This window comes from Phyllostomus hastatus, unplaced genomic scaffold (assembly GCF_019186645.2).
Source record: "Phyllostomus hastatus isolate PE091 unplaced genomic scaffold, TTU_PhHast_1.1 phas_scaffold_93, whole genome shotgun sequence".
Lineage (NCBI taxonomy): Eukaryota > Metazoa > Chordata > Mammalia > Chiroptera > Phyllostomidae > Phyllostomus > Phyllostomus hastatus.
The window spans coordinates 22,944,588-22,957,751 of NW_025334042.1; the positions used below are offsets into that span (position 1 = coordinate 22,944,588).

At 42.4% G+C, this 13,164-nt stretch overlaps 1 protein-coding gene across 1 annotated transcript; it reads right to left on the minus strand.

Moving 5' to 3' along the window:
- Window positions 1-8,424: 8,424 nt before the first annotated feature.
- LOC123812623 (olfactory receptor 8S1-like) lies at window positions 8,425-11,139 on the minus strand. The gene is made up of 2 exons (XM_045829399.1): window positions 10,367-11,139; window positions 8,425-8,587 (listed from the first exon to the last, which is right to left on the minus strand). The coding sequence occupies exons 1-2, from the start codon at window positions 11,137-11,139 to the stop codon at window positions 8,425-8,427; spliced, it is 936 nt and encodes a 311-aa protein (XP_045685355.1).
- Window positions 11,140-13,164: the final 2,025 nt, after the last annotated feature.

Consider the following 13,164-nt stretch of genomic DNA (forward strand, 5'->3'; position numbering starts at 1 on the left):
CTTGCACACCAACACTCTGACTTATTTGGGAATCCTTTGGCTTTCACCTGGCATGAAGTGGTCTGGTGTTGGTGTTGTGCATAGGACTCAAGTTCTCTTTCTGCTGGGGCAGCCCATGAATTAGTCCTTGCTCTTCCTGGCTTTCCTCACTCATGCTATACAGCATTTAGGCATCTTCCCATATTTCAGGCCCTTCTCAGGTATCAGATCCAAGTTACCTCTCAGTTGTGAACAGTGGGTACTGTGTGGTCTAGGGTGGTGGTCCAAGTTAATTAAGACTCTGTGGTAAAGAAGACAATCAAATGGAAAAGTGGATATTTGTGTTTTTCTCATCTGTGTGTTTATAGAATCCTGTTGAAATAAACATTCTCTCTGTCTTCACCATTAGCATATTAAATCCATTCAATCCAATAGAAAAATTTCTAAGCATTTTCAATTTCCTGCCTATCTTTGAGCTGATAATGGCTTTGATTCTTCCACATATACATACAGTGTATATCCAGCCATGCCGCCCATCAGCAAGGTAGGTAGAAGCACATGTTGTAGGGTTCCAGACTTTCTTACCCTAGTCCCCAACACAGATCCTTTGGTCACAAAATAGGGACAGGCTTATTTTAATGGCATAGTGAAAGATAAACACAAATTCCAACTTCTGCTCAGTAGCCTTTCAAGAGAGAACAGTGGACCCTGTTGACACCATGTCTTCATGACTGTTTTTGAAATTCAGGAAAGGGGGAGAGGGACAGGCTTCTTTGTTGACAGAGAGAAGAGTGGTAGGTCCAAAACTGGAACCCAGCACTTTCCTGTTAATATGATGCTTACTTTGCCTGTTTTCCAGGGAGAGTTCTGCTTGAGCACTTCTCAGGTGGCCACTAATTATGTTGTCTACATTCTTTTTTCAGATTCTATCTTAAAGAGAAGTGGAACAGAATGTTGATTTTTGGAGACACTTTAAGAAGAATATTTAATTTATTTTAAGAAAAAAAATCAGATTATTTATGGCTGGAATTTCACTATTGTGAATTCACATTAAAAATAATTTGTGTCTCAGTTTAAAATTCAATCAGGTCTGGGGGACATAATATATTGTTTTATGTATAAATTAAAAAATCTTTTATGTCCAATGATCTTATCCTATTATTTTCAAAGATATAGGTAGCTGAGGACTGTTCTATGTGTAACATTTTACCTGCTCACTATATTGACACAGAAAGTGTTTAATTTGAAGACATGTCTGGAGGATGAATAATGAGGTAGGAGGAATGACAGGACTAATGCTGGAAGGCAGAAGTCCTTTGCCCCTGTTACCTTGGAGGGGAGGGCACTCCTGGAATGGGGAGAAATAGTCAGTGTGCATGAAAGTTACACTTCATATACCTTAGTACCTCCCCCGGAAACTCTTCTGTCCTTCCCTTTTTCTTCTTTCACCACCTACAATATTGGTCTCTAGAACTGATAGGGAGGTAAATAAGAACAAAAAATTGAACTGTCTTTAGCAGATGTGATTAGACTTTTGGAAGAGGTGGGGGATTCTAGGCCCCCAGGAGCTGCAGGTCTACTCTGATATGTTTTCCCATAGGTAGGAACCTGCTTGGTTCAGCTTCTCTTAAACCTGAAATTTCTGATTAATGCAATTTGTAGCAACAATGCAAGAACTCAACAAAACCAAGTTTTAACAATACTTTGGAAGCATAGAGAGACATGATTGAGTAGCTAGTAAGAGTAACTGATGACAAAACCCTTGGAGAAAAACCTCTTAAAGCACTGATACATCTGGTGCTCAGAGTCCAGAGCTGAGCTCCAGCAGAAGGGAAGAATGATGCAAAGGCCCCTGTGAGAAGGGTGTCATCAACACAGCCTTTAAGTCTCTGGGTATGGTGGCAGTGGCCTGGATGAAGACCGTTACAGAAATCATGAAGTACGTTACCCAGCTCCTGACATTTCAGGCACAGAAGACATCTTTTTGCTCTGGTCTTTCCATGCAGCAAGGACTCATCCATAGTCCAGTGCTCTTTTTGTACACAAGAACCAATACTTCTACAGCTCATGTATTGAACCAGCAGACAATTTTCATTTTCCTTAGTTGGAAGTTTCAATGATGGCAGGAAAACAGACGGTCTCTAATGAAGGAGCCTTAAATAACTTACCCCATTAGTTATGTCTATCTAACTAACTAAGCACGGAGGGAGAACACTCATTCTTACAAGAGGCATCAGTGAAACTTCTCATATGATCCAGATGAAATCACATGGGCCTCTGTACTTTTAGTTGCCTGTGTGGGTCTAAATACCAGGCTAAAGTATCAGTGGAGCAGGCAGTTTCCACATATAATCCAGCAGGAAGGCAGTCAGTAAATTGGCCAACTGAATATGGTGGCTCAGGAGACAGATGAGTCCATTTTTCAAATTCCCTGAAGTCACCACGAAATGCCAAACTCTAATTAACTAGAAGAGTTGGGATGTGTGAGAACCATCAGGCAGTCTCCTCAGGAAAAGTGTTCAAAAGTGTTGGAGCAAAGCAAGGGCCTTGACACTTAGGTGGATGTGTAGGGACTTTGAAAGGTGGCAGGCTGGGTAGCAGTTTCCTGTGGGCCTGTAAGGAGCTGGATGCTTCATTTAGGAAATCACAGGGAAGCTATCCAGGATCCCACAGTTTGCTTCTAAATTCTTTTCCTCCATCCACATGAGCTGGGGAATATGAGCACCAGTGTTGCAAATTGTGAGGATCAAAGGAGCCAGTCAGCAGAGAAGATACTTTTATGTGACCAAGTAGTTTTGCCCATGCCAGATTGATAAAGCTGTGATGACTCGACCCACTTGTGGGGTGGCAGTCTCAGGCCCATGTAGTTGCATCAGTGAACATCCCCAGCACTAGAGGCATAGGATTCTTACTGTTTCATACTCTCAACAACACTTAGGAGTTTCAGTGTTTTAAATGTCTCACAATATGTGAGTACGTACATGTTTTTCACCTTGTTCCTCCTCTCTGTTTGTATCTGATCCCAAGTGGCCAAGCCTGGCAAATTCCCCCAGTTATCCCTGTGAGGTGAGACCTGAGTGGGCCTCCCAGGATGGGTGCCTCACCCTGGGTGAGCTAGATGTCCCCTGTGGGCCTCCTTTTCCCACAGGAGAAACTGTAGTCCCAGGGGGCACCCTCTTGGTGTGGTGCTGTGTTGGCTTGGTGGAGGGGTGCTGTGGTCAAAGGGTGGTAGCTCCTCTTACCTTTCTAATGTGGTCCTTTCTGTCTCTGAGGTCCTGGGCTGCAGTCAGCCTCACCCCTGGTTCTGGGATTTTCATGATGCTGTCTTGTCTATTCTCGGTGACAGGACTATTCTAGACACCGAGGATGCAAAAGCTATTAGACAGGTGCTTTACTCTGAAGCGTTACAGGTTAGAAAAGGGGCTTTCTAAACTTCTCCCATTTTCCAAGGTCATCTAAGAGAAAAGACTCTGCAGACAGACCCATCATTCATTCCTTAGGTTGTCAACCCTTATTGAGGACTTTATGATTTACATGGCTTTACTTTATTATTCTTTAACTTACTTTTTTACAGGTATTATTATTATTTAACTTAAATTATATTTATTGTTTATTCTATTGCAGTTGTCCCAGTTTTTCCCCTTGCCCCCCTCTAAGCAGATCCCCTCACTACTTCAGGGAATTCCCACACAGCTGTCCATATCCATGGACCATGCATATATATTCTTTCACTACTATATCCCTTATGCTGGACTTTGCATCCCCATGATTATTCTGTAACAACCAACTTGTACTTCTTTTTAAGAAATATATTTTATTGAGTTATGCTATTACAGTTGTCCCATTTTTCTCCTCCCTTTTATTCCCCTCCACCCTGCAGCCCTCTCCCACCATCATTTCCCCACCTTAGTTCATGTCCACAGGTCATACATAGAAGTTGTTTGGCTTTTTCATTTCCCATACTATTCTTAACCTCCCCCTGTCTATTTTGTACCTATACTTTATGTTTTTTATTCCCTGTAGCTTTTCCTCCATTCTCCTCCTCCCCCTTCCCATGATAACCTTCCATGTGATCTCCATTTCTGTGATTCTGTTCCTGTTCTAGTTGTTCACTTAGTTCATTTTTGTTTTTATTTTTTTAGGTTCAATTGTTGATGGTTGTGAGTTTGTTGTCATTTTACTGTTCACAGTTGTGATCTTGTTTTCCTAAATAACTCCCTTTAACAGTTCCTATAATAAAGGCTTGTTTGGGATGAACTCGTTTAACTTGATCTTATCTGGGAAGCACTTTATCTGCCCTTCCATTCTAAATAGCTTTGCTGGACAGAGTAATCTTGGATGTAGGTGGTTGCCTTTCATTACTTTAAATACTTCTTTCTAGCTCCTGCTTCCTGCAAGGTTTCTTTAGAGAAATCAGCTGATAGTTTTATGGAAACTCCTTTCTTTCTGTCTCCTTTTCTCTTCCTGCTTTTATGATTCTCTCCTTCTCTTTAATCCTCGGTAATGTAATTATAATGTGCCTTGGTGTATGCTTCCTTGTGTCTAACTTCTTTGGGAGTCTCTGAGTTTTCTGAACTTCTTGTAAGTCTATTTCTTTTGCCAGATTGAGGAAATTTTCTTTCATAATTCTTTCAAATAAGATTTCAATTTCTTGCTCTTCCTTTTCTCCTGAGAGGTGAATTTGATTTGGATGTTGGAACATTTAAATTTGTACTGGAGATTCCTCAGCCTCTCCTCATTTTTTTTTTTTTTTGGCATTCTTATTTCTTCATTCAGTTCCAGTTGAACGTTTATTTTTTTCCTTCTGGTCTAGAAAATTGATGAGTCCCACTTTCCTTCCCTTTACGGTTGATTCCCTGTACATTTTCCTTTATTTCACTTTTCATAGCCTCCACTTTTTCCTCTGTCTTGTAACCATACTCTACTGTTTCTGTGAGCATCCTGATTACCAGTGTTTTGAACTATGCATCTGATGGGTTGGCTATCTCTTCATTGCTTAGTAGTATTTTTTCTGGAGCTTTGATCTGTTCTTTCTTTTGGGCCATATTTTTTTGTGTGTCAGTGAGCCTTTTCCCTAGTAAGTGGCAGAGTCTTAGGTATTCCCCAGAATGGGATAACCCAGGATGCTTGGCTGTGATGCTATATGTAGGGAAGGGGTCCACGAGGGAACAATGTCATTTGCTTAACTCTCCAGCCACTTTTCAATCACTTCCTCTGTTTCCCACACACAAATTGGGCCATTCTAGTGCTGATTCCTGTGTGGGTGGTTTTGTGTATGTTCTAGGACCCTGTGGGTCTCTGCAACAAACTGTCCTGTGAGGCTGGGAGTTTCTCCCACCACCTCAACAACCCCCCCTCAGTTTCTTTTTCAGTCAGAGGTTTTGAGACTATTTCCCATGCTAGAATTCTGGATTGGGCAGTTTATCTACCTTTCCAGCTGTTCCTCCCAGTTTATCTGCACACAAATGTGGGACTGCCCACTCCACCAGCCTCTGCCTCTCCCATTCTGCCAGCTACTGCTTTGCCCATTCCCCCAGCCATCAGTTGGCTTGACCCCGGATGCCCATCTCTACTCCTTCTATAAGTCTGGTTGAATGTTTCTTCTTTAACTCCTTGGTTGTCAGACGTCCATACAGTTCAATTTTCTGGCAGTTCTGGTTATCTATTGTTTTTAAATTTGTTGTTGTCCTTCTTTTGGTTGTGTGAGGAGGCAAACTGTAACTACCTATGCCTCCATTGGCCAGAACTCCCAATTTCTACTTCTTAATCCCTTTACCTTTTTCTCCCATCACCCTGACACCCCTCCCATCTGGCAACTGTCAAAACATTCTCTGTATCTGTGATTCTGTCTCTGTTCTGCTTGTTCATTTATTTTGTTTTTAATTCAATTGTTGATACATATGTGTGTATTGCCATTTTATTGCTCATATTTTCATCGTCTTAAAGGATACCCTTTAACATTTCATATAACACTAGTTTGGTGATGATAATCTCCTTTAGTTTTTCATTGTCTGAGAGGCTTTTTTTTATCTGTCTTTTGACTCTAAATGACAGCTTACTGGGTAGATTAATCTGGACTGTAGGTCCCTTCCTTTCATCACCTTGAATATTTCTTGCCAGTCTCTTCTAGCCTGCAAAGTTTCTTTTGAGAAATCAGCTGACAGTCTTATGGGAGCTCCCTTGTAGGTAACTAATGGTGTTTTCTCTTGCTGCTTTTAAGATTCTCTCTTTGTCTTTTACCTTTGGCGTTTTCATTTTGATGTGTCTTGGTGTGGGCCTCTTTGGGTTCATCTTGTTTGAGACTCTCTGTGAGTCCTGGACTTGTATGTCTATTTCCTTCACCAAGTTAGGGAAGTTTTCTGTCATTATTTTTTTCAAATAGGTTTCTAGTTTCTTGTTCTCTCTCCTCTCCTTTGGGCACTCCCATGATGTAAATGTTGGTATGCTGGAAGTTGTCCCAGAGACTCCTCACACTATCCTCATTTGTTTTTGGATTTTTTTCTTCATGTTGTTTAAATTGGGTATTTTTTGCCTCCTTATATTCTAAATCACTGATTTGGTTCTCAACTTTATGCACTCTACTCTTGATACCCTATAAATTGTTCTTTCCTTCAGTTAGTGTATCCCTCATTTCTGCCTGGGGCTTTTTTTATGGTTCCCATGCCCTGTTTTATACTGTTGAAGTTCTAATTTCACGTACCCTTCTGTGTTCATTGAGCATTCTTATAACCAGTGTTTTGAACCTGGCTGCTAGTAGACTACTTGTCTCCATTTTGTTTAGTTCTTTTTCTGGAGTTTTGATGTGTTCTTTCATTTGGGCCAGGTTTCTGTGTGTCCTGACTTTGACCACCTCCCTATGTTTGTTTTTATGTATTATGTAGAGCTGTTATGACTCCCTGGCTGGGTAGAATAGCCTAATATAGTAAATGTCCTATAAAGTCCAGTGGTACAGCTAATCCTATTAACCCATCGGGTCCAGTGGGTGAAGGAGTACCCACTCTGTGGACTGTGTATACTCTCCTTTTGTAGTTAAGCCTTAATTGATATTGGCAGATCAATGGGAGGGATTTACCCAGGCCAGTCATCTGCAAAGATTGGCTGTGACCACTGACCCCAACCTCTGCTCACCTTGGTAAATCAGCTGTGCAGGGGCCCACTCCACAAAGCAGGATTGAAGTATCAGCAGGGAGCAGAGTCTGCCCCTTGACTGTGCCCACTGAGTTTGTCCCTTGAGTGTGTTGCTTATGGAGGTGGTTCTGTGGTGGTGCTCCACTATGGTCTGTAGCTGTTCACTGGGTGTACAGGCTCTGGGGCCTCCTGAGAGGTGCAGGCAAAGGTCAGCCACCACCTGTGTTCTGACTGGGACTACCTGGCATAAGCTACAAAGTGATCTGCAGTTGGCTGCTACTTGTGCTGGGTGTGGAGATGTCCAAGTGAGTCCAAGATGTGAGCCAAGGCTGGCTGCTGTTAATGCTGGGCCTGGGCCACTTAGCAAGAGGCATAGGGCATGCTGAGGGCAGATACTGTTTATTTGAGAGAATTTAGGAAAATCTGAAACGTGAGTCAAGCAAAGCCACTTGTATGGAAACAACTTGGGTGGGACTGAAAGTTGTGCTTGGCAGAGCCTCGTGAATACACCAGGGCAAGGCAAACAGTGTAAGCATCCTGATGGAGTCTCAGACATAGCACCTGTCTTACTGTTCTGTAGTCCTGTGCAGAAGAGGGGTAGGACCATTCAGAAAAGGAACAGTGGCCTCTTCTAGCATTTCTGTCTGGGAGAAAGCTGCTCCACAGCTCTTGCCAAGATGCTGGACACTTCAGTTTCTCCCTGTATGCCTTTGGTGCCTTCCAATATCCTGCTCCTGTGCTGGAGCTCAGAGGGAGTGAGTCCAGGTTAGTCTGTGCACAGGCCCTTTAAGAAGAACTTGCTAGGCTTTACTTTATGTTATTAGTCAAGAACAAAGACATGAGAAGACATACTTATATTATTTCTTTTTAAGTTATCATGGAGCTGAAAATCTTCCCAGGAATATTTTGGGAAGGGAACAAAGGAGAAGTTGGGTCTCACAGTACCAAATGGGGCTCTCCCAGAATGCAGAGGAATATTTGCCAGTGGTCAGATAGGTTGGATTATACTTTGTACATGGAGTGAAGTAAAAGAGTGAAGGAAAGGCAGACAGAGGAAAGGTAAAAAGGACAACAAATGAGCAATTGTTGTAGAAATGGCTAGTGAGGCTGTAATGACTTTCCTGTGTGGTGACTGGGCCCCTGGTGGATGGATATCATCTGGTCTATGGAATCTTCCCCATCTCACTTGACTGGGGTCAGAAGAACTAAAGCTTCTGTTTTGGGAAAGTGTGAGTGCTGAGATAGCTGCATGGTGATAGCTCTTCTCACCTCTTCCTTCCTGTTACGTTTTCTCCTGGTGAGACAGTGGAGGCTGGGTTAGAAGGTCAGCCTGGACTTCCTGGCCAGCACCCTTTTCAGAGCTGCCTTCACCTCTTGGTTCTTCAGACTGTAGATGAGGGGGTTTAACAGAGGTGTCACCACACTGTACTGCACGGAGAGCACTTGCTCCAGGACTGAGCCAGATGGTGGAGTCATATACCTGGAAGGTAATTGCACAAAGGGATAAACTAGATTCAGGACAATGGCCACAGCCCTGTTGGCAGCTGCTGCCCACCCTATCCTGGAGAATCTGCAAAAGAGTCCTCAGGGGTGAGTCAATTATCACTGGTAGCAGCACACAGAAATTACTGTATGATCAGTGAGAAGTCAAGCATTTCTGCCTTCAAATGCCACCAAACATGAATGATCCTATGCAGAACATTACAGGTGCTGCTCTGGGGAAAAGTTAGTTCTGTGGCATATTAAGTGCTACAGATTCGAGCAGAACTAAGAATAGTTCCATGCAGTTCCCTAGTACTTCATACTCTTCAAAACATTTTTCTGTATTAGCTATGAAAAATATAAGGAATTTTTATCTTCTTTTCCTTACGTATACAACTACGTTTTCTCAACCTGCGATCATTGTTCCTTGCAAAACTGCATGCTTACTCCAATAAAGTTGTCATTGTTCCCAACATTCCCAACTCTTGGAGCTACTCTCAGAATCATAGCACATTACTTTTATAATGCTTAGTGCAACAAACATTTATTTTTAGGTGCACTTTTCTCAGGCTTAGAAAAGAAGCCATGTTTGGTTAATAATGTGAAGGATAAAAATGTGTTAAGTACAATCTATCAATCCAAAATAATAAGCCTGAAATTTTGGATGCATCACGTTAAATGCCACTGACAGTATTTCCCAAAGAAGCATTACTTTTTTTGTTTAAGCAATGGTATAATCATCATTGAAATGTTCTTTGTGGGTTCTGGTGTTCTTGGTTGAAAAAGATATTTGCTTTATTATGCTTTTTCATCATCTAATTTCTTTCTCCCAATATTTCTGTGAGGTAGGTAGGAGAAATCTCATTGTCCCACAATGGCATATGAGGAAACCAAGACAGAGAGATGAGGACATTTGTTCACAGGCTCAGATGAGCTCTCCTAGACCATTCTTTACCATCCTTTTCCACCCCTGGTTTTGCTCCAAGTCACAAGCATGTGACAAAAATATGGAACAATTTGTGCAACTCCACCTCCATTTTACTTCAGAGAGCACAGACCATAATCATTGTGTCTCCTAGTAAGCGAGGACTCATCAGCTGTAGCTGTTTATGTTTGAGAGAGGCATGGTAGAGAAGAGCATGAGGTTTGAAGTCAATGACACTTGTTTTAAATTATGGCTCCATTACTATCTTGTTCTGGGACCTTCAAGAAATTACCTGTTTTTCCTCAAACTCAGGGTCCTTACCTGAAAGTGGCATTAATATTTCTCTTGTAGCATGATACATGCTAATTACAACTAAGATACAAGTAATATTGATCATGTAAAGTAGCTGGTGTCTTGCAGGTGCCTAATAGGTAGTTATAGCATAAATAGTCTCTGGAGACATCATCTTCCCACTGAAAGATGGCATCTATTTCAAGGACATGTTTTATTTTTTTGCCTTACACTGAATAAAAATTTACTAAACTTTAAGCAATGTTTCTTGATTTCCTTTATGAGAATGCCCAAATCATAGATTAATGAAAGTAGGAACATTCTTAGTTGTTGTATAAAATCATTCTTTTAGAGTAGCCCATTGAGGTCTGAAAGAGAAAATGGACTTTTTGTAATTCATGGTTAGTCTGCAGTACAGCCAATACTGGAATGTGGCCTTCTGAATTCCATCTTAAGTATTATCCTGCTACTTTGCAACATTCTGTTTTACAGACCAAGGCCACTTAGGGTAAGGAATATCCTATACTGAAGGATACTTTCAGGATGTATAGTATGACATACCTGAAAATTCCTGAACCGTAAAAGATGACAACCACAAGAACATGAGAAGAGCAAGTGGAGAAGATCTTACTTCGACCCGAGGTAGAATTGATGCTCAGAGCTGTCATGATGATGCGAGTGTAGGAACCCAGCAATAGGACAAGGGTGCCAAAGCCGAGGACCACCATGGTTGTCAGGATGGCAACATTGCTAATATAGGTGTCACAGCAGGCCAACAGGAGCACTGGAGGAAGCTCACAGACAAAACTGCTGATGAGGTTGGGACCACAGAAGTGCTGTTGAGCCAGGAGAAGGGTGTTTACTAGGCCAGTCCCCATTCCTATGACCCAGGATGCTCCCACCAGGCCAATACATACTTTCCTGTTCATAGCCACCATGTACAACAGTGGGTGGCACACAGCCTGGAACCGGTCATAGGCCATGACTGAAAGGAGACAAGCTTCAGTGGCTCCAGAAAATATGACCAAGGAAATCTGGGTGAAACACTCAAGAAGGGCTATAGTCTTCAACTTGGAAAGCAGGTTCTCTAGCAGTTTAGGCACAATGACTGAGGAATAGAAAGCATCCAGGAAGGACAGGTGGCTCAGGAAGAAGTACATGGGGGTGTGGAGATGGGAATCAGCTCTGATCACCAGCAGCATCAGCAGGTTCTCTGTGAGGGTCAGGACGTAGATCACCAGGAAGAGTACAAAGAGTATTGCCTGGATCTGAGGGTTGTTGGATAGTCCTAGGAGAACAAATGCAGTGACTGTGGTTATGTTGCCAATTTCCATGGAGCAGTCAAGTTTTCCTTTAGAGGGACACAAATGGTAAAGAATGCTCAAAAGGGTCCAGTGTCAGAACATGCCTGGTGATGAGGCATTGTGAGTAAAGCTTCATGGCCGACCCAGGACAGATCATGCAGCAAAAGCAATCTTGCCATGTGAGACCTCATCAGCCCTTCCCAGCTTAAGGCAGGAACTTATTGGCCAAGGTGGAGAGGTGGAAGGAAGAGTGCAGATAATCAGACCTAGGAAGGAAAGAGAAGAGAGCAGAGATTATCCAGACAGGAGAAGGAAAGGACAGGGGGTTGGTAACAGATGGCAGAGCACTGAGAAGTGCTGTTCTCCAGCTTCTCTGCTCCCAGAAGGAAGTGAGATCAAACCACAGGGGGGCTGACTGGCATGGTGAGTGAGTAGTAGTAAATGTTCAGGCTGACCATCTGGCTGCCAGACCATGATGATTATTTGAATGATTGACAGGGGTATTGTGACACCTGGTGATGGCACAAGACCTTTCTCTGCTGCTGTAAGTTTGTGAGTTAAAACAACAACAACAACAACAACAGCAGCAACAGAACAAATTCATCAAGAGAAAATGGTCTGGGAAAACTATACAATTTCTAAAGTCCATTTCAACTTAGAAATCCTAAAGATTGCGGAATGATCTTCCTTGGCCATTTGTGTTACTAAGTAGAAAAGTTCTCCTCTTCTGTGCCAATCCATGCAGAAGTGGCACACAAGGGTGCTTGCTGGTTTCATGAAGGTGGGCAGGAAGAAGTCCTCAAAGTAAAAATAAGGGCTGTGCCCACCCAGCCACTGCAGGGCCTTCCCACCCCAGGGTTGCTGTGAATCTATAATGTCCAGTATTTGCCCTGCAATCTCAGGCCTTGACATGACAGTTCTCAAAGACTGCTTATTCCCTGAGCTGGTACCAGGAGATTCATATAAAACCAAGTCAAACTTGGACCATCTTCTCCACATTGCAGGGATGGAAAAGCCAAAAAAAGGACAAAAGATTAAAAAACACCTGGTAAAATGGACAGTGATACGGTTTAGTCTAGGTCAGAGGAAGGCAGAGTGGTCAGCCCTCCCTTCTGGAGGGTAATTGAGGACCTAATTTCTATTCATGGCCGTATATTCACAGGTTCCCAGAGTGGAGTTTTTGGCAAAGATCGGTTTTAATAAGAAGGCGATTTCTCTTCACCTGGGCTCCCTAGGCCAACAAGAGATGCTGTCAGTGGAATGGTATCCTGAATGGTATCTGTTCCAGCACTGGAGCAAAAGCCACAGATGTGGCTATGGCTGTGGCTTCCCTGACCTTGTCCTTCCTTTAGGAGACACAGGGATGGAACTTGTGAGCAGGGAAATATCCCTGTAGTCTTTCTGTCCAAAGGGAAGCCTTTTTGACTCTGCTGCCCAAGTAACAATGACTGGAGGGACTTGATCCCAGCTAGACCTAGAGAGTGAGAGAGGTCCCTGGAGAGGCCCTTAGGCAGAGGGCCTGCTCTGAATCTGAGTGGGTTCTCCAGGGCCACCTCTTCCCTGCTGTATCAGTCTTATTTCAGTGGGTTGCATCATATAAGAAGAGCCCCAGGGTGGCCAATAATTTCTAAAGGTAAAAGTACAGAGTTCCAAGGTTTCCTAGGCGTGAAGGTTAGAATTCCCTCCCTGTCTCACAGCCTGCCTCCCACCCCTTCTCTCTTCCTCATTGCCTGTGTTCTTCTCTACCTTCCCATTTTCTTATGTTCAAATTTATATTTGTGATTATAAAGATATGATAATGATAAACAAAAATAAAAAAGATATTGAAGATATTTTAAAATGAAAAAGTTATTAAAGATATTTCCATGATAAAAGAAAAAATAAAAATATATCATGTCATCCCAAATTAATTCTTTCACTTATTACAATTTAAATAAAATCCAAATAGGTTAAAAGCTTTAAAACAAAACTTTAACTGCTGTGAAAACTTATTGTAGAAAAGTTTAAACATATACAGAAGTAGAACGTATATGTAAGTGATGTGTGTTTTCTGGA

Excerpts from the sequence above, each read along its gene's own strand:
- LOC123812623 (XM_045829399.1), bottom strand. The coding sequence starts at position 11,139 with ATGGAAATTGGCAACATAACCACAGTCACTGCATTTGTTCTCCTAGGA. Across the intron at positions 8,588-10,366 it reads TACGGTTCAGGAATTTTCAG|GTATATGACTCCACCATCTG; the intron begins GTATGTCATACT and ends ATTACCTTCCAG.